This window comes from Corythoichthys intestinalis, chromosome 1 (genome assembly GCF_030265065.1).
Source record: "Corythoichthys intestinalis isolate RoL2023-P3 chromosome 1, ASM3026506v1, whole genome shotgun sequence".
NCBI classification, from domain to species: domain Eukaryota; kingdom Metazoa; phylum Chordata; class Actinopteri; order Syngnathiformes; family Syngnathidae; genus Corythoichthys; species Corythoichthys intestinalis.
In genome coordinates, this window is record NC_080395.1 from 82,678,263 (window position 1) to 82,699,382 (window position 21,120).

General features: G+C 39.9%; 1 protein-coding gene and 1 long non-coding RNA gene across 4 annotated transcripts in view; one reads left to right on the top strand and one right to left on the bottom strand.

Moving 5' to 3' along the window:
• Positions 1-4,697, bottom strand: part of LOC130919954 (glutamine-dependent NAD(+) synthetase-like) — a 67,679-nt gene extending 62,982 nt beyond the window's left edge. Inside the window, exon 1 of one of the 2 annotated variants that reach the window (XM_057842641.1) lies at positions 4,435-4,697. In XM_057842641.1, coding sequence (XP_057698624.1) covers positions 4,435-4,519 — 85 coding nt within the window. In that variant the 5' untranslated portion in view covers positions 4,520-4,697. The remainder of the gene's footprint in view (positions 1-4,434) is intronic. The other variant, XM_057842634.1, reaches the window with a different exon arrangement.
• LOC130919969 (uncharacterized) overlaps positions 1-6,779 on the top strand; it is a 34,804-nt gene extending 28,025 nt beyond the window's left edge. The window contains exon 3 of one of the 2 annotated variants that reach the window (XR_009064056.1): positions 5,643-6,779. This is a non-coding gene — a long non-coding RNA (uncharacterized LOC130919969). The remainder of the gene's footprint in view (positions 1-5,642) is intronic. The other variant, XR_009064058.1, reaches the window with a different exon arrangement.
• Positions 6,780-21,120: the final 14,341 nt, after the last annotated feature.

Consider the following 21,120-nt stretch of genomic DNA (forward strand, 5'->3'; position numbering starts at 1 on the left):
TAATTAATTACCTTCGTTTTATGGCTGGGTTGAAACAAAAGCGGTTGCGCAACATCTGTAAACGGCGGTTTCCAGGGTAAAACGGACAAATTAAAAATAGTTCGGGGGCTTCGTGCGCCATGAAACTGCTAAGGCAGCATATAGACATATTCTTCTATCAAACACAACAGTTCCTTTGGCTTAAACTACAGCAGTTTATTTTAAAGAGGGGTGCAAGTGTCACGGAACGCGGCCGAGCAGGTGGTGCGGACCAAAAAGTAGGGAAACAAATGCGAAAACAAGGCAGGGAGGCAAGGCTGGGTGGCAGTGAACTCAAAAATGGTTTAATGATAATCAACAAAAACACAAAGTACCAACAAAAGGACAGCAGATCAAATAAAAGGCATCAAAACTCACTTAAACAGGGAATGGAGAAACACTAAGGCTTAGGCATAGATATCGACACACTGCCTGAGGATTGACCTCGACAATGACGCAACAAGGAGTGAAAAGAAACTGGGTGCTTATATACACACACAGACAAGGGGTGACGAGACAACGAGGAACAGGTGGGTGACACAGGAGGATGCAGTTGGAGGATACACTAGGAGCAGGCACAACAGGTGAAATCAATGGCCAATCACGGGGACAAGTCACACTAGGAGGAAAAAAACAAAAAAACTAACAGTAAGAGCAGAAACTGCTTTTTCAGCCTTGTCTGTGCTTTCCGCCACATATACATATATAACAAATATATTTAATTGTGGGGAAATTATGTTTGCTACATAACAATATACTGTGTGTATGTACAGTGCCTTGCAAAACTATTCGGCCCCCTTGAACCTTGCAGCCTTTCGCCACATTTCAGGCTTCAAACATAAAGATATAAAATTAAAATTTTTGGTCAAGAATCAACAACAAGTGGGACACAATCGTGAAGTGGAACAAAATTTATTGGATAATTTAAACTTCTTTAACAAATAAAAAACTGAAAAGTGGGGCGTGCAATATTATTCGGCCCCCTTGCGTTAATACTTTGTAGCGCCACCTTTTGCTCCAATTACAGCTGCAAGTCGCTTGGGGTATGTTTCTATCAGTTTTGCACATCGAGAGACTGACATTCTTGCCCATTCTTCCTTGCAAAACAGCTCGAGCTCAGTGAGGTTGGATGGAGAGTGTTTGTGAACAGCAGTCTTCAGCTCTTTCCACAGATTCTCGATTGGATTCAGGTCTGGACTTTGACTTGGACATTCTAACACCTGGATACGTTTATTTTTTAACCATTCCATTGTAGATTTGGCTTTATGTTTTGGACCATTGTCCTGTTGGAAGATAAATCTCCGTCCCAGTCTCAGGTCTTGTGCTGATACCAACAGGTTTTCTTCCAGAATGTTCCTGTATATTGCTGCATCCATCTTCCCGTCAATTTTAACCATCTTCCCTGTCCCTGCTGAAGAAAAGCAGGCCCAAACCATGATGCTGCCACCACCATGTTTGACAGTGGGGATGGTGTGTTCAGGGTGATGAGCTGTGTTGCTTTTACGCCAAACATATCGTTTTGTATTGTGGCCAAAAAGTTCCATTTTGGTTTCATCTGACCAGAGCACCTTCTTCCACATGTTTGGTGTGTCTCCCAGGTGGCTTGTGGCAAACTTTAAATGAGACTTTTTATGGATATCTTTGAGAAATGGCTTTCTTCTTGCCACTCTTCCATAAAGGCCAGATTTCTGCAGTGTACAACTGATTGTTGTCCTATGGACAGACTCTCCCACCTCAGCTGTAGATCTCTGCAGTTCATCCAGCGTGATCATGGGCCTCTTGGCTGCATCTCTGATCAGTTTTCTCCTTGTTTGAGAAGAAAGTTTGGAAGGACGGCCGGGTCTTGGTAGATTTGCAGTGGTCTGATGCTCCTTCCATTTCAATATGATGGCTTGCACAGTGCTCCTTGAGATGTTTAAAGCTTGGGAAATCTTTTTGTATCCAAATCCGGCTTTAAACTTCTCCACAACAGTATCTCGGACCTGCCTGGTGTGTTCCTTGATTTTCATAATGCTCTCTGCACTTTAAACAGAACCCTGACACTATCACAGAGCAGGTGCATTTATACGGAGACTTGATTACACACAGGTGGATTCTATTTATCATCATCGGTCATTTAGGACAACATTGGATCATTCAGAGATCCTCACTGAACTTCTGGAGTGAGTTTGCTGCACTGAAAGTAAAGGGGCCGAATAAGATTGCACGCCCCACTTTTCAGTTTTTTATTTGTTAAAAAAGTTTAAATTATCCAATAAATGTTGTTCCACCTCACGATTGTGTCCCACTTGTTGTTGATTCTTGACAAAAAAATTAAATTTCATATCTTTATGTTTGAAGCCTGAAATGTGGCGAAAGGTTGCAAGATTCAAGGGGGCCGAATACTTTTGCAAGGCACTGTATGTGTGTACATATACATATATATTAGGGTTGTCAAAATTATCGCGTTAACGGGCGCTAATTAATTTTTTAAATTAATCACGTGAAAATATTTGACGCAATTAACGCAGATTACGCCACTCAGACTTAAATGACGGTAAAGTGAAACACCACTTGTAACTTGTAACTTGTGTTATATGGAGTTTTGTCGCCCTCTGCTGGCGCTTGGGTGCGACTGATTTTATAGGCTTCAGCCACCCATCAGCATTGTGTAAGTAATTATTGACATCAACAATGGCGGGCTACTAGTTTATTTTTTGATTGAAAATTTTACAAATTTCATTAAAACGAAAACATTAAGAGGGGTTTTAATATAAAATTTCTATAAATTGTACCAAAATTTTTCTTTTAAGAACTACAAGTCTTTCTATCCATGGATCGCTTTAACAGAATGTTTATAATGTTAATGCCATCTTGTTGATTTATTGTTATAATAAACAAATACAGTCCTTATGTACCGTATGTTGAATGTATATATCCATCTTGTCTTTCCATTCCAAAAATAATTTACAGAAAAATATGGTATATTTTATAGATGGTTTGAATTGCGATTAATTGTGATTAATTACGATTAATTAATTTTTAAGCTGTAATTAACTCGAAAAATTTTAATCGTTTGACAGCCCTAATATATATACATACGGTATATATATACCGTATATATGTTAGGGGTGTCATGGTACACACAAGTGATAATTCGGTACGTACCTTAGTACGGGTGTCACGATTTGGTATGGGTTCGGTGAAAACAAAAAGGCTTTTTTTTTTTAATAACAGCATTTGTTATTTTGTTCTTTTGGCTAAAACTAAAAAGCAGCTTTTATTTGTGCAAAAATAAATAGAAGAAAACATCTAACTTGTGAAAACAAGCTTCTATGGTTCTAACAATTTCATTCACAGGGTATGTGCGAAAGTAGACAACACACCCATTTTTGCGGGGATCGACTGAGGTAACGGTTAAATTTAGTGATCAATGATAACTTCTTCATCCGTTTTGGTTTGTCTTAATTTTCCCATAATGTCGGTTGTTGGTTTAGGCGCATTAGCTCCATCACCCCCTGGTTTGGAGGAAAACTAACTTTGACTTGGACTTTCTTTTTAAAAATTATTATTGAAATGTATTCACTGTCTGTTGTGCACCAAACCATTGTGCCCGTACCGTGACAGAACGGGACAAATACAAATGCTGTACACCAGTGGTCTCAAACCGGTCCTCAAAGGGCCGCAGGGGGTACTGGATTTCATTCCAACCAAACGAGACAAATACCTTTTCACCAATCTGGTTTCTTACAAGTGTAATCAGTTGATTGCAATCAGGTGCTGCTTATGTTAGTAGAAACCTCATTGGTTGAACTGTTTGTGCTGGATCTGTTGGAACAAAAACCAGGACCCACTGCGGCCCTTTGTGGAGTCGGTTTGAGACCGCTGCTGTACACTCTTAATATACAGTACCGTAATTTTCGGACTATAAAGCGCACCTGACTATAAGCCGCCACCCACCAAATTTGACAAGAAAATGGCATTTGATCATAGAGAAGGACTAGGCCTGTGCCGGTATGAGATTCTGCCAGTATGATAACCTTAAGCAAAAATATCATGGTTTTACGGTATCACAGTATTGCAATTACAGCGCTAATATGTGTTACTTTGCGATATCTGGGTTTACTAATAAAATTATGTATGTTTTCAAAACATTAGTAAATTAAAGAATAAGTGTAATGTTAAGTTAATTTAAAAAACAATAATTATAATTGAAATATTCAAAATAAAATTAAACTATATGCAGTCCTTTAGGTAGCCACTGAAATAAATTAAAACTTATAAAAGTAACAATAACGCTCATTTAAAAAAATTAAAAAAGAAAAAGAAAACGATAATTAGCCATTGAAATATCATTCAACAGGGTTATTATTGAACGCAGTGAAAATATTGGTCATTTCAAATGACTCATTTGACAATATTAGTAGTATGACTTACTTTTCAGTATTCTCTCAAAGTTGCCGTCAAAGTCCAACGCCCATTGATTCAACGAACACGTGGCAAGAATGACTTTCCGCCCCATTCTCTTGTTACTAACAAGTATGCGACGCCCCTCTTCTTTTAGTGCGCACAACGATTAAATACGTTTCAGTGCTAATTTATAAGTGCGTTTCAATGAAAGACCTGCGACGTCCACTGCGCAAAGTGCGCATTGCCCAACGCGTAGCCGTCGCTTGTTTACATAGATATCATATGTGGTTAGATCGCTTAAAGCGGAGTCAGCGGCATTAACTAGCGGCCATCTTGCAGCAGAAAACGTCACTAGCAAGGGAATTTAATGGGGAAATATCAAACAAAACGAATTCCCAGATTAAAAAAAAAAAACAAAATAAAAAACAAAAACCATCTTCCATTACCCAAACCTGTGTTGAAATAATACAAGGGCATCATGTTTTATAGGCATTTATTTGTCGGTCTCACGAGTCGTCATTTACAGATAAAGTTAAATTGTAAACAACTGAGCAGTAAGAATCGTCTTTGCTTTCATCATTCTCTTTGATAAAATGGGACACTCGTGTTGTGTGAAAGGCTGCCATACTAAATCACACGACAAAAATGTCAGCAAAGTTGACCACGACATAAGATTTTTTTCGTTTTCCCTCTTGGAAAAGAGGTCATGGACAGCAGGTTGAGGAACTAACGAAGCGGCGTCAGATGGCCTGGGTCGCAGCGGTGAAAGAAACGGAAGGGCATCACTTTCGACACCATATCTCCCTTACTGCATGTTTGCTCTCGGCATTTTCATAAAGGCAAATCGGATTTTTTAAAAGTATTGATTACTGAATATGCTGGGTTTTTGTTGCTTTCTAAAGTCGCTATTTTCTCATTGGCTAACCTTAGCTAGCTGGCCTCACTTGTAAACTCCATGCAAAGAGGGAGGGCAGTGGAAATAGGTTAATCTGTTCGTTATAAATCAGTGTTTAATTTATTCAGTCATCGTTTATAAAACATTATAGAGTGAATGATTTGAAAGATAAAGGTAAACAGCAAAAATGCACCGAAATATTTGTCAAGCGTGAGATTTCCTTTTGTGATCTGAGAGATCTGATGGGATGGTAGCATGTCTGATTAAGTGATCACGATTGTGAAATGCCATGGAAATATCCAATCATACCTAGCTTTCTAAATAAAACCTAATGTGATAGCAGGTGAATCAGCTTATGAAATGATGGAGACTGACCCAGACTCTGTGAGACACATCTGTTACACCGACAAACACCGCACGCTCTGCAAGACGAAGTAGGCATGAGCAGCTACGGAAAGAGACACTGCAAGCACCAGAGATGAGGGTCCAGCAGGATGCAAACATTGAAGAGCTGCAGACCAAGGAGGGACCATCTGAGCCTGGTGAAATAAACTGTCACCAACCGAATGAGGAGGGGACACCTGATGCTGGAGAAGAAAGTGGTCAGCTACAGACTGAAGAGAGGGGACACATGAAGCTGGAGAAGAAGGTGATCAGCTAATCACAGAGGATGAGACACACAACACCAATCAGGATGTGACACATACTTTGATTATTGACTGTTTTGAAATGTTCATAGAAAACCCATCAAATCTGAAAGCACGTGCCCAAATGTTTTCCAGCTACAAGCACCACCACACTATGAAGTATTTTAAATGTATTACACCCAAGGGAGCCATTTGTTTCTTATCAAAAGGCTTGGGAGGTCGTACAAGTGACATATAACCCTGAACAGTGATTTTCTTTATAATTTGTTACCTGGGGACATTGTCTTGGCTGACGGAGGTTTTGACATACAAGAATGTGTGGGCATGTAGTGTTCAGATGTCAAACTCCCAGCATTTACAAAAGGCCGCTGTCAGTTAGCAGCTACAGATGTGGCGGAAACTAGGAAAACAGCACATTTGAGAATCCATGTTGAAAGGGTCTCGGAAATGTTTGTCAGAAGTGTAAGATCTTAACAGGAACCATACCCATGAACATGATTCTTCCATGTGAAGGTGAAGAAGACACAATGTTGGATAAGGTTGTCACTGTCTGCTGTGCCCTGACAAGCCAGTGCCCAACAGTAGTTTAGTACAATTAGTTTTCTTTTCGTAGTGTTTGTACAAGCAAAGTTTTTTTTTATACGTTTGTAGATGACTTAAACCTGTTTAATAAAGTATGTCAGTGACAATTTTGAAGTCTTGACTCTTTGCCTCTCTTAGGTACATAAAGAACTAGCGTTGGTTTTGATAATGAAAAGTACTTTTTTTTTACTAATTACATTCAAACAATTCTGTGGAGATAAACACTGAATAGGAAATACGATGTTTGCTAACAAAACGAGAAGTTTGAGTTTTACTTTTTTAGATATATATTTTTTTACTAAAATTCTCAATCAAAACAGCAGCAGCACAATGGTAAACAGAAAATATCAATACAAGTAAATATAAAACGTGCGCATGAAGTAAAATAAATAACACTAGTTGTAGAATAACGTGTTCAAGTAAATTTGTCCCACTTCACATGTTAAGTCCTGCATTGAGAGAATTGCACATCTTTGCATGGCAATGTCAACACTGAAACAATATATTGTGCAATATACATGAATTTGCATGTCATTATGACAGTACCTTCACCTGTTTTAGTTATGCGATGTTTAAGATGATATTCAAAGTACAATTCAAGTTCAACAATGTTCAAGTAAGAGCTGTATCATGTTTCTGAGAGGAGCAACGAGAGTGACGACTGTGTTGTCGCAGTCCGGCGGTCGAAATGCGGAGATCCTGCACCGGGCCATTCGGTAAATGTCGCTGAGCTTCGAGAGATTTATAGTTTTTAAAATGTAAGCGCTAATACCGTAAACGAGGGAGTTTTTTTTTTTTTTTTTATATCCAGCGATGAAGGGGGAGGCAGTAGTGTGGCGTCGGAGCTACACCTGTTCTGGTTTGTTTACATCCGTGGTATACTCAAAATGGCGCATGGGGGCGTGTCCGCTAGTTTGGGCACGTGACTGACAAAGACCGATTAGCATCGTCCAAGATCTACAAACATAACTTTTCACCACATGCACAGGTCTCTGTTTCACCAACCACATACACACATAATCTGGAATAATAGAATGATTCTTTATCAAAACAAATCTTTATTCTTGGACAACTGGATGCAGAAGAAAATCTCTTTTGTGTCCCAACTTTTTAATGGCAATGGGCACATAATGTCTTACTCGGAGTTTTGGATTATTTTCAGCTCCCAGTTAGATCTCAGCAATATGCTATTGTTACCTGGTCTTTCCTTTGGAAAGATCAGGTAGTGAGATTCTACGGCCTCCCCCCTACATGTTAGTTATTGTTTTTTTTTTTTGAATGGGAATCCTTCGTCCCGCCGCGCAGCCCAAACCGTAGCACCGATCGGCACCGTTCAAGTATCGGCACGACCGGAATTCTCACGCGACGATGGGAATTTTTCAAACGGCCCCGAAAATTTTTCGGTTCGTCCGTAAACGGCAATTTTCCGGAAAAAACAAGCAATTTTCAAAATGTATCTTGTCCTACAATTTCTTACCAAATTACATAATTTAGGTATCAAAAATTCCGGGACGGTGAGGGGCATAAAAGTTGTATACAGAATTTGGAAAAAATTTACGGTTCCCCAGAAATTTGACAAAAACTTGCCCATTCATTTTTAATGAGAAAAAAAAAATCAAAATGTATTTAGTCCTACAATTTTTCACTAAATCACACAATTTGGGCATCAAAAATTCCAGGACAGGGAGGGGAATAAAGGTTATTAATACAATTTGGAAAAAATATACGGTTCCCCGGAAATTTGCCAAAAACCTGCCCATTCATTTTTAATGGGAAAAAAAGACAACTTTCAAACTGTTACAAGTCCGTCAATTTTTGACGAAAACACACAAGATGGGCGTAAAAAATTCCGGGATGGCGAGGGGCATAAAAATGACAGCGGTAAATTTTTTGATAAAATGTACGGTTTCCCGGCAATTTGCCAAAAACTGGCCCATTCATTTTTAATGGGAAACAAAGAAAAGTTTCAAAATGTATCTAGTCCTTCAATTTTTGACCAAATCACATAATTTGGGCATCAAAAATTCCGTGACGGTGAGGGGCATAAAAGTTGTATACAGAATTTTGATAAAAATTACGGTCCCCCGGAAATTTGCCCAAAACTGTCCCATTCATTTTTTTCTAATGAGAACATTTCCCATTCACTTACAATGGGATTTCCAATTGAATTTTTTTACATTGCATTGATGCCATTGACGGCCACGCATGTCGAATCTATTGATGCCAATGTACTTGGATTCAATTGACTTTTTGGATGTCGATGCCATTGACGGCCATGGACGTCCAAAATGTTTCCCATTCATTTTCAATGGGGAAAAAACTAAATTTCCCCAAATCAACAGATAATGACCAGATATCAATAGGACCTGTCCCCCAAACATCCCTGACTCCATTGACGCTTATAGGGGGTGCTGCCATTGACGTCCATGGACGTCCAAAATTTTTCCCATTCATTTTTAATGGGAATTTTTTTTTTTCCCCAAATCAACAGAAAATTACTAGATATCATTAGGACGTGTCCCCCAAATGTCCCCAACTGCATTGCTGCTTATGGAGGGTGATGCCATTGACGTTCATGGACGTCCAAACTTCCCATTCATTTCCAATGGCATTTCTTCATGTTTGTTCATTTTATTGATGCCAATGTACTTGGATTCCATTGACGCTTATGTAAGTTGATACCATTGACGTCCATGGACGTTCAAAACTTTTCCCATTCATTTTCAATGGGAACTACCCCCCCCCCCCCCCCAAATCAACAGAAAATGACTAGATATCAAAAGGACGTGTACCCCAAATGTCCCCGATTGCATTGCCGCTTATGGAGGGTGATGCCATTGACGTTCATGGACGTCCAAACTTCCCATTCATTTCCAATGGCATTTCTTCATGTTTGTTCATTCTATTGATGCCAATGTACTTGGATTCCATTGACGCTTATGTAAGTTGATACCATTGACATCCATGGACGTCCAAAAATTTTCCCATCCATTTTCAATGGGAAATTTTTTTTTCCCCCAAAATCAACAGAAAATGACTAGATATCAGTAGGACGTGTCTCCCAAATGTCCCCGATTGCATTGCCGCTTATGGAGGGTGATGCCATTGACGTCCATGGACTTCCAAACTTCCCATTCATTTCCAATGGCATTTCTTCATGTTTGTTCATTCTAGTGATGCCAATGTACTTGGATTCCATTGACGCTTATGTAAGTTGATACCATTGACGTCCATGGACGTCCAAAAATTTTCCCATTCATTTTCAATGGGAATTTTTATTTCCCTAAATCAACAGGAAATTACCAGATATCAATAGGACGTGTACCCCAAATGTCCCCGATTGCATTGACGCTTATGGAGGGTGCTGCCATTGACGGCCATGGACGTCCAAATTTCCCATTAATTTCTAATGGCATTTAATTTGTTTAATGCCATTGATAGGCATGTTTGTCCATTCTAGTGATAGCCTTGGGCGGGGCTACGATCTGTATAGCCACACAGGAAAGACCAGGTGTAATTTCTCCCGAAATTGCAGTTTCTAGTTTATGATGGAATTCCTTCATTATGCTGTGCAGAAATGTAAACTTGCCAAGTTTATCTCCTTCAAATACACTAAATTCAAGTGTGGGGAAATTATGTTTGCTACATAACAAAAATTCAAATTGTGCTGTTCGATCTGTATTTCAGAATGAATTTAGATCCACACCGTATGTTACTACATACAGTATAAGTATAAAATCTTTGAATATGACGTGAAATGTCGTCTATGTTAACATAGAAAATGTTTGTCCTTTTGGTTTTATGCAAGAGCTCCCCTTCCGTCCATCTGCATGAAGCACATTGGAGTTATGGTAATAACAAACTCTCCGATAATAGAATATTCTTTATTTGTCATTGCCTTGACAACGAAACTGGACGTGCAACTCTAGTTATTTACAAATAAAAAATATGAATATTCATGTTTACTCAAATGTAGCAATTTAAGGTTTCCAAGATTATAACCAAGCATAAAAAAATACTGAATGAAGGTATCGGTGTTAAATTAGTAGCGATATAATATTATGCCTTGGGCAAATGGTGCAAGATGTACTAATATTATACACTATATTACATATGATCATGAACTACACTGAATATCAAACGTTACACATCTTGAATAGCAACCTCCTGAGATGTGAGCCTCAATGCAGCCTGTTTTCCAGGTTGCCTCCTCCAACATGCATGATTACAATAATCATTTTCCCAGCAAGAGGGTATATAGGAGATGAGAAAAAAATTTCCAGAATGGTGACATCAATTTCTTCAACTTCACTGTCAGCGATCACATCGTCTGCTGGAGATGATGCTGTATGTTCTGCGGTGTCATTGCACAAGCTCTGTCGTGGCGTAACACCTGGTAGCAATATGGAGGTAGATTTGTGTCTATTTTCAATTTTAAAAAGTCACTTAAATTTTTTTAAAAATGTTTGAATGCAAAAATAAATTTGGGACTCAAAAAAGCATTTGAAAAGTTTTTCTTTTACTATTTTTTTCTAAATTACTTTCAAATAAAAATAACATTTTCAAATATATATATGTATTTTTAGGAGAGGGCAATTTTTGCATATGAATTTTTTTCTTTGATTTAAAATATTTTTCTGATTGAAGCAACTTTTTGGGGGGATTGAATGATTTAGACACAAATGTCCTCCCGATAATATGGCCCTAACACAAAAAGGATTGCTTCAATCAAAGAAAACCTTATTAATGAAAAATTAAGTGTTCAAACTTTAGCCATCTTTTGTATCAGAGCATCTCTCCAGAATACACTGTTATTTTAACGACAAGACTAAGCAATTTCACTGTCCTGTTTGGACACAATGACACACGAACTAACATTCTGATAGCATTGCCATGTTCAATGACACATGTATTTAACTTTGAGAGCTGGACCAAGGATTCTGAGCCAAGAATGGATTTTTCCACTAATCCAAGGCATTTTTCTACATGTGCTAATTGTATTGAGACATGCACAAATTATTATGCAAACGGACAGGATGATACCAAAGCTAGGGTGACCAAACGTTCTTTTGCCCGGACAAGTCCTAATTTCACGTAGTGTTCTCGTGGTCCGGGCGGGTTTTATAAATTCATAAAAATGTCCGGTTTTTATGAATTTTTTTAGTTTTATTCACGGGACCAATTTGAAGAGAATCCCTCCAACTGCTGGGTGGCAGCAGTTGACATGGCTCTTACGAGAATGGAGGGAAGTAGTAGTTCTTCTTGTTTTTGTCGTCAGTTTACCCCTATCATGAGGCATTACAGCCATCTACTGGGTTGACGATTTGGCCACAATGCCTAAAGTTGTTTTTTTTTTAATGCTAAATACATATATAATGGCAACTGTTGACTTCTGTCTGAGCATTGACTGTAAAATCCCGTTTGGTGTCGCATCGGCGCGCTGCCGATGATTGCAAACTTTTATAGCAAAGTTTGATTTTTGCCTCAGCTAGCTATCAGTAAGCTAAACCGCGCTAGGCGTTATGGGAAATGTAGTTTTGAACTGCTACGTTTGGAAACATGCTGATTGAATAGTTTGTCAGTTTATTTCGGTTTTTGTTTGTGTGCAATCTAGAACATTGAATGAGAACATCAATTGAATGGGAATAACAATTTGTCAAGGACAATTGTCGTGATAGTAATTTATAAAAATGTTTAGTTGGCACATAGCCTACTGTGTGTATGTGTATTGACTGGACTACATTTCTATGGGTCTGCATTATATATGAAAATATATATATATATGTATATATTTATTTTTAAAGTCATTATTTTTTTTCAAACTGCATTTTTCCATCCAGAGTGAGGGGGCACACTTGTGATATAGGCATCTTTGAGTGAACTTCGAGTAAAATTCAAGTATCTTGAGGCCGGGCTGAGGCTGGGCTGAGTGTCCTCTTTTTTAGAAATCAAAATATAGTCACCCTAACCAAAGCGATTGAGAAAAGCTGTTGAGGTGGTTGCAGCTCAACATTGCATTCGTAGGAAGAATTGACGGAGAATAAGTTGTCTTTTAGCCAAAACTTGGCGTGTTTAATTTCTACTGACATGTGGATACATCCTCTCTCATTGCTGTCTTCACAGGCAATCCCACAAATCAAAGTCATCAAAGTCAAACAAGAAGAAGTAATAAAAGTAGCACTTTAGACAATTAAGTCCCATCCTGCCATCTTGTGGCGAAAAGTTAATATGTCAATAATAACAAGCAATAGGAGCATTATTTCCACATCAACTGAGGACACATTTATGAATACAAAACATTTCCTCCACCATTTCTCTCAACACCCCCACTTGTTCTCATGTTGATGGCCTTTTTAACAACCAAATGAACTTTTAAATTTCAAATTCCAAAAATAACAGTCAAAGTTCTTCAATTTAAACTTTGTTACAGGTTTTGTCATGATATCAGCTATCATGTCATCCGTTGTCAATCAGGTAGCACTCCGCATCTTCTCTTTTTAGTGAGACTCCACTGCACCGGGTACCATCTGCCATCAGGCCTCGTTCCCGGATGCTGTGTGTATCCTGCCACCTGGTGTTGGGCTGTTCATCTCTCACCTTGAATGCGAAGTCAGGATCTCCATCTTCAGTAATTTTTCTCGCTCCGTCCGGTGTTTCCTTGCGTCTGCAAGTGGTGTCTTTGTGCGTGTCCGTTTTGCACCGACTACACCATGTCTTTTGTCGACATGATTTTGCACGGTGACCTTTGATACCACATTTGAAGCACACCAACTCTGTGTCGTCTTTGATCCAGTCACGAGCGTTTGCTTTTGTGGTTTGCTTTGAAGCTCTTGCTTTAGTCTTCATCACTCTGTCGCTTGTTTCTGCTGCATTTAACTTTTCCGTTTCTTCAAAACTTCGGAGTTTGGTTTTGAATTCTGCAAATATCATGTTCTCATCGGTATGCGCCACATGAATTGTAAATGGCTTGTAACTTTCTGGCAGCCCCTTCAAGACCATTGCGATAAGTAAACCATCTGCCATTGTTTCACCTGCATTTCGCAATGCTGTGATGGCGGTCTCAGCTCTTATGATGTAGTCCATTATGCTTTCTTCGGTTCCCTTTTGAAGAGATGTTAGCATGGTGTACAAATTTATAATCCTGGGTTTTCCCTTCCCAGCATAATATTCTCTTAATATTTTCAGAGCTTTTCTTCCGTCATTTGGCACATCTCACATTATTAATGAAAGGCTTTTATCATCAAGAAGTTGTATCATTTCAGCATACGCGTCCGCATTTTTCATTTCATCATTTTCTCTCTCTGCTTCAGTGGTTGGTCCTACCAGCACTGTCTTCTTTAGCCCGATTAGATGAAAAAGTCCCAACATTTTAGTTTCCCAGAGTTCATATTTAGCTTCATCTCCGTCAAATGCCAGTCGAGGTAACCTACTTGTTCCTCGAGGATCCATGTTGCCTGTTAGCTTTTTCCACTAATCAGCAGTCCGTGAGCACGCTGTCCTTCGTGACCTTCTACACGGTGGAAACTGACTTTACCTTCGAATGACTCCTGGGCCCATAACCTGTTGAGGTGGTTGCAGCTCAACGTTGCATTCGTAGGAAGAATTGACGGAGAATAAGTTGTCTTTTAGCCAAAACTTAGCGTGTTTAATTTCTACTGACATGCGGATACATCAATGAGGATACATCCTCTCTCATTGCTGTCTTCACAGGCAATCCCACAAATCAAAGTCATCAAAGTCAAACAAGAAGAAGTAATAAAAGTAGCACTTTAGACAATTAAGTCCCATCCTGCCATCTTGTGGCGAAAAGTTAATGTCAATAATAACAACCAATAGGAGCATTATTTCCACATCAACTGAGGACACATTTATGAATACAAAACATTTCCTCCACCATTTCTCTCAACAAAAGCTTTGACTGCTAGCATGTTCAGGAGATGATCCATTCCCAAACATAGCCTGTCCACGTTTATTTGTCCAAAATATAAATGCTAGGTGTTAAGTAGCAGCTACCTAACTTTTGTTTTTTTTGAGTGTTTGAACAAAGCTGATGCTGCATTCATAGTTTCTCTTTGTTGTTGAGCAATTTTGTTAGCATTCTGAGGCTACGTCTACACTAGGAATGATAATTGTCTTAAAGTGCGTATGACAGGAGAAAAAAAGTCTTAAATAGGATTATTATGTGAATTAGAATCATATTTTGAGACGATTCGACGATATACAACAATTTAGCAAAGCGCAGATGACGAGAAATTAGTCTTTTAAGCTGCCAGTTAGCCACGCCTACCATTATAGGGCTCTAGCGTCCCCAGCAGGTGGATGACATAAGCGGAGTCATGATTTCATCTGATTTAGTAGCAGCCCATTGAGGGGGAATTGTTCAGATTGAGGAAAACGCGACGAAGAGAGCCGCAAAATGTAATTGTTTCAGTTTCTCTACTCCAATATTTTTACAAGATATTCTTTTTATCCAAGTATTTTTCCCCAATAGCTAAATAAATGGCATGGTCATGACAAATAACTTGTAACTTAAAAGTCTTGTGCTAAATGAAATATGAAATAATATAAAATGCATTCATTCAGCAAGACATGGCAAAATTACTCCATAATGGTCAAAACTGTCGACTTCACCTTTACTGTCCTCCTCCCTAATGATATTTTATGCCATCTAAGTCGGGCTTATGTCATTTCTCTTCCCTGGCTTCGGAGAATGTAAACAAACCAAGAGGCTTGACAGCTAGCCGACATGCTAACCCGAACCGAGTGATGTTTCAAAGTCTTCGAAGCGGAAAATCACACATAACCAGCCCGGATCATTTCACATGACAACTGGGTTGTCGATTGTCTTCGCCGACTGGAAACCCGCCCGGCGGCGAACAAGTTAGAGCTCGTCGTTCCCCTGCTGAGGGCATAGGGCTCGTTTGTGGGAAAGCAGCTGGACAATGACCGCCGGACAAACCGGCTGACGTCGGAGGAGGATGTAGCTGCCAAATGGTTAACATGAATATGGCAAAATAATGCTTTACTACACGGCGAAGTCGTAAACAGCGAGAGACTCATAGGAGGGCGGCTGTAGTTGTTATGCGGGTAACATGACAATATGTGTATGAGGAGAACTTTTTACATGCCCATCCATGATCAAACGTCAGTAGTCCTTTATTTAAAAAAAGTTTGTAGTGTTTACTTTGTAATCGCTGTATTCGCGGCTATTTTTAACACAAAGTTGCAATTTCTGATCGGTCGGAAAATTTGACAGAACATCGGACACATGAAGAGGCAATAAGCCGAGTATAGTGCTCTCCCGGCGGGGGGATGTGCGACAAGCTGCCGATCGTTGGCCGAGCGGACAAGGAGCATGTCAGCCACAAAATGCAAACCAGCAACATATTTAAATGATCCCAGTATTTGACATAATACAAAACACGATTTTTACTCACTTCCTCGTAATTCCCATGGTCCCACAGTAGTAGGGCTTGTTTTGGCCAATATCCACCGGTGAATGGGAACCTTTTGAAACCTCTCCCTTGTACAGCAAGAATTTTCTGCAGCCGTTTGGCTGGCATGATGCGAAAAATAAACAAATTAATCCGCAAAATCAGCTGAAGCCTTAGTCCTTCTCATACAACAGTCGGCTGTATAGTGAAGAGGACTCCTTCTTCCGTACACGTCACAGCGCCCTCTTCCTCAATGCAAGAGCGAAGCCGGAAGTCTGTCATTTTTGTAGCACGGGATTCAGAAAATTGAATAAATATATAGATCGCTTCTTCACACATCCAAGTGGTCCATTTTATTCAGGAGCATAAAATACCGCGTGTATTATGAGATAAACATGCTTTTTCATGTTAAGGCACTTTAAACGTACAAATTTATTATTGCCACATTTCTCGGACGGACGGACGGGCAGGCGGTGTCATACGCGGAGATTAAGGGGTGTCCGGGGGCATAGCCCGTTGGTGGCCGAAAATGTCATTGCATCTAATTGACTTTCCTATATATGAATTTAAAATTAAGACTTTGCTGGTGAAATGTTGTCTATAAAAGTTGTAAAGCAATAAAACAACAAAAATGGATGAAATGAACAAAAAACATTTTTATAATGGGTCAAAATTATTTTTCAAACACTTCATGTGACTAGCACCTTAGAGATGGCCATTTGCTTTGCTTAGCCAAAACCACCTAAGGACTAGCCTGGTACACCAGACATACCGCTGTTCCAGCTATTGAGTCTGGCCACCATTCAGCGGATACAATTTCCAGGGCGGAGCAAGCCACCGCAAACAGACAGCGGAGTGGACAAATCAGCGATGGGCGGACGTGACGTTAGTAAAGCGATGAGGGTAGGACGAGGGACTTGCGCGCGGAAGTAAACATACGAGGAGAGCGGAGTTTATTCAACATGGCTAGCGCGAGGCGGACTGTTGTCAATGACTCGTGTCGATGTGTTTTTGGTAATTTAAAACTGATTGTACTGTGGATTGGAACATATTCTCGGCTCTCCTGTTCGCCATCTGTGTTGTTGTGGAGACGACTTCCGACGCGGAACAGTGGCGTTACTCGTTAAGAAAATGTCACACAAATAAACGAATCAGATTGGACGGTTGATTTTGTCCGTGCTCGAGAAGCCGTTAATGGACTGGGTTCCAGGCTATTCTCACAGTGTTTGAAAAATACAGGGAGAACAGTCTTGCCGTGCCAGGCAACCTAAGGACAGATTCCTGGCTAGAATATTCAGTCAAAAAGGATCTGGCGTCTACTTCTCCACTAGAGAGTATGTACGAGTGCATGCGTGTCCGCTGTGAGCGGTGCATAAAGACCTCCCTCCCGTTGCCTTCAAGAGGGTGTGCTGGCAGCTGAAGCCATTAATCTGGGCTTTTGGCTTAGTGGTCAGCACACTCACCTGCCGTGCGTCGTGCACGCAGGTATGAGTCCTGACCTGGACGAGGGGGACGGATCTCGTCGCACGGCGCGGTTCCATGCAGACCAGTTACACGAGCATGGGCTAAGCTGATATCCGAGTGTATATCTTGTAAGTTATTTTTATTGCTGAAAATGTGTTTCGGGGTCATCAACATGTCCCCCCCCACCACAAAAATCAAACTCTGCTGTGAGGGGCAGTGTTTCAGGTCCTCTGCGTGTTCGTTTTCAATTCAGGTGAGACGGCTAGACTGGATTGTTAAATGAAGACTGGAGGCAAGAGATCAATACAGCGCAGTGACGTCACAGCATGGTAGGTCTCTGGACGGCAAGGAAAAGACAAGACGGTGATGAGGGCATTTTGGTTTGCCGCCTCGTACTTATTATTCTTCACTAGCTGTAACGTCCAGTTAAATTTCGCAGCCATTAGAAAGACTAGAGATGATGTCATTGTTTCTCTGGACCTACCATGCTGTGACGTCGTTACTCTCGCGAGACTCCGTAGACGCATGACGCAATCAACTGGCTAGGCTAGTGAAAGGCTAAGGCTGATTATTTGCTGCTTTTGAATCAACTGACATTGCACCTTTGCTGCTTTTGAGTCAACTGACATTGCACCTGAGAGGAATGAAGACCAATGCATGATTAAGGCGCGCCCTAGTTCGCATCACCTGGCCGCCACTGTGTTTGGGACATGTTGACTGGAAAATACCACGAGGCAGGCCCATGTTTAAGCACCAACGAAGGAATCATGGACATTGAAGGACAATGGACAAAACTGGTGACTCACGGCAGAAATGCCGACAACATCTTAATCCTGCCTGTTTGGGAATGGGCCGGAAGCTGAGGATCCAGAAGAAAGAAGAGAGTGTATATTTTACTGTGTGCTGCGTATGCTTTACTATGTGCTATGCTGTATTATCATATATCAATAAGTAAGTGTCTGATTATTGTATGTACATTGTTTAGAGATGACCAGGCCAAGAGGCTATCGTTCCAAGCGGAAGGTAAGAGAGGGGAATTTTGTCCTGGCTTCAAGAACAAGCAAATATATACTCCCAAATAATAATCAAAATGATATTGGAAGTGCAGGTTTTCGCCCCCCTCTGGCATCTCACCCTTGGTAATTAGGCATTTTAATAAATGAATAAGAAATAAAGAATTGAATAGAAGGCCAACACCAATTGACCTTGGTGATTAGGCATTTTGGTAATGATTAATAGGCCAAATACCAAGGGGATCTGTAGATAAGCTTAAGTTCCATATACGAAGCCATGAGACAGTAGCTTGCTTGCACGAACAGGCTGATATGAATACTATATATGGGCATGTTTATCAAAGATTCAGTTTGAAGAACTCAGTTTGTCTAGTTGGATCCAGATGGTTGCTTGATTTAGGGAAGTGTTTTGAAGAAGTATGCAGACGAGGTTACAAAGTGCGAGACCTCTTATAAGAAACCATTTTCTTAGAAGAAGAATTCCTGGAAGAACAAGAACCAACCAATGAGAGACAGAAAAGATCATGTATCCCTGCATCGTCATCATTATGTCTATATAAACCATGTACTTGTCCTGGGTGTTGTTCTCTCAGCCGCAGTGTTCCTGTGCATTTGATCAGCTGAGAACCCAGACGTCTGTAATACTTTTACTTGGGAGATTAAATCTACCTCTGCTAATCTGGTCTGATTGATTCCTGGTCTCTTCTGCGACAGAAAGAATGCGCAAAATTGTTAGGTGCGAGAAGGTAAAGGTATAGTATAACTAATTGGATTAATGTTAATTGGAGTCAGATAAGGTAAAACACTTGCTGAAAACTGGTATGTATATTCGTTAACCTAACACTAGCAAGTAACTTTGCTCAAGTAGACTTCAACTAATTTTTACCTCAGATTTTTCACGATCGTGATTCACCTTTTTTCTCCGACTCCGCCACACATCAAGGAAACACCATGGCAACATCTAGCCAATGCAGTGATCTCCCGGCGAAGCGTAAAAAGGCAGATTCTATTGATTCGGCTACATCGACCGACGATTTGTTGTTAGCAAGCCCCCCCGAATACACAAAGTCAATTAGCGAGGGAATTGGATCAATCGATAAGAAAATATCGATTGCATTAGAAATCCTTCAAGCCGAGATTAAAGATTTAAAAGAAAGCCTCGTGTTTACACAGCACGAGGTAACGTATCTCAAATCGCAAAACGCTATACTGAGAGACGCCTTCGAGTCGACGACCGGAGCATTAGAATCTATTAAAAAAGAGAACAAGATAATGAAGGAGTCAATGTTAGACATCCAATCAAGGAGCATGAGGGACAATTTAATTTTCTCTGGCATCGAAGAAAACACAGGAGACAAACCAGAAGCCCTCGTCAAGTCATTTGTGGCAACATCCCTCAAGCTGCCCAAGGAAATTGTGGATTCGATAAAATTTACGAGGGTACACCGTCTCGGGAAGCCAAGAGGGATCGGTCCGCGTCCAATAATCGCCAAGTTCGAGCTCTACCAGCAGAAAGTAATGGTGAAATCCAAAGGAAGAGAATTACAAGGAACAAGATTCGGTATGAATGATCATTTCCCGCGCGAGATCAACAACAGACGGAAAATCCTCTACCCAATTCTGAAGCGGTCCAGAGCAGAGGGCAAACGTGCAGTTATCGCAGTCGACAAACTTTACGTGGATGGTCAACTATACCGAGACCAAGTGCTCACCCCATGGCTATTCTGACCGATAAGTAATGCCTAAATATTTCTATTATGCATACAATGCTGAATGTAGCTGTCTTGATTTAAGCAAGAAAAATGTATAGATTAGGGATGCTTAATACTTAGTTTGCTATTCCTAAACACTTCCAGTACGCATATAATGCTGAATTAAATTGTTTTGGTTTGAGTAAGGCACATATGTAGATTAGGGCTGCATGATAACTATTTTGTCTGTACCTTCGAAACACTTCTAGTTCGTATATAATGCTGAATTAAGTTGTTTTTTGTTTGAGCAAGGCACATGTGTAGATTAGGATTGCATGATAATCACTTTGTCTGTACTTCCTAAACACTTCCAATATGTACACAATGCCGTATTAAGTAGATTTGATTTCAACAATGCACACGTACAGATCAGGGTTGCATGATAATCACTTAGTCTAGAAGAGTCACGCATGTCTCACACTATACATTTCTATACTGGCGCTCATATCTTTTCTTCTTTTTCTGGGTTATTTGTCTCACCTTTTCCACACTGCTGTTTTCAAACACACACTAAGTACACACTTTAAAATTGTAATGTTTTGTGTTGATGCTACCCATGTATTTAATCCTTCTAACAATGTCTTAATGTTGTGTGAATTAAGAGGTTTACAAAAAATTGCATTCAGTTTTATTAGAATTTGATTTATTACATACTCGTATGGCTTCTAATGAATGTGAATGGTTGTTGACATTCAGGACCGAATATTATAACACACATCCTGAGATCATTACTTTCCTTAAGATACTTATAAATATCCGCATATGACGTATATAAATTTTGTTTCATTTAATGTGAATGGCTTCCGATCGCAGGCAAAGAGAACTAAAACTATGGAATACATCACCAAATTAAAGGCAGACCCCTTCTTTATGCAAGAGTCACATCTAGCCAAATCCGAAGAGAAATATTTTAAACACTCAAATTTT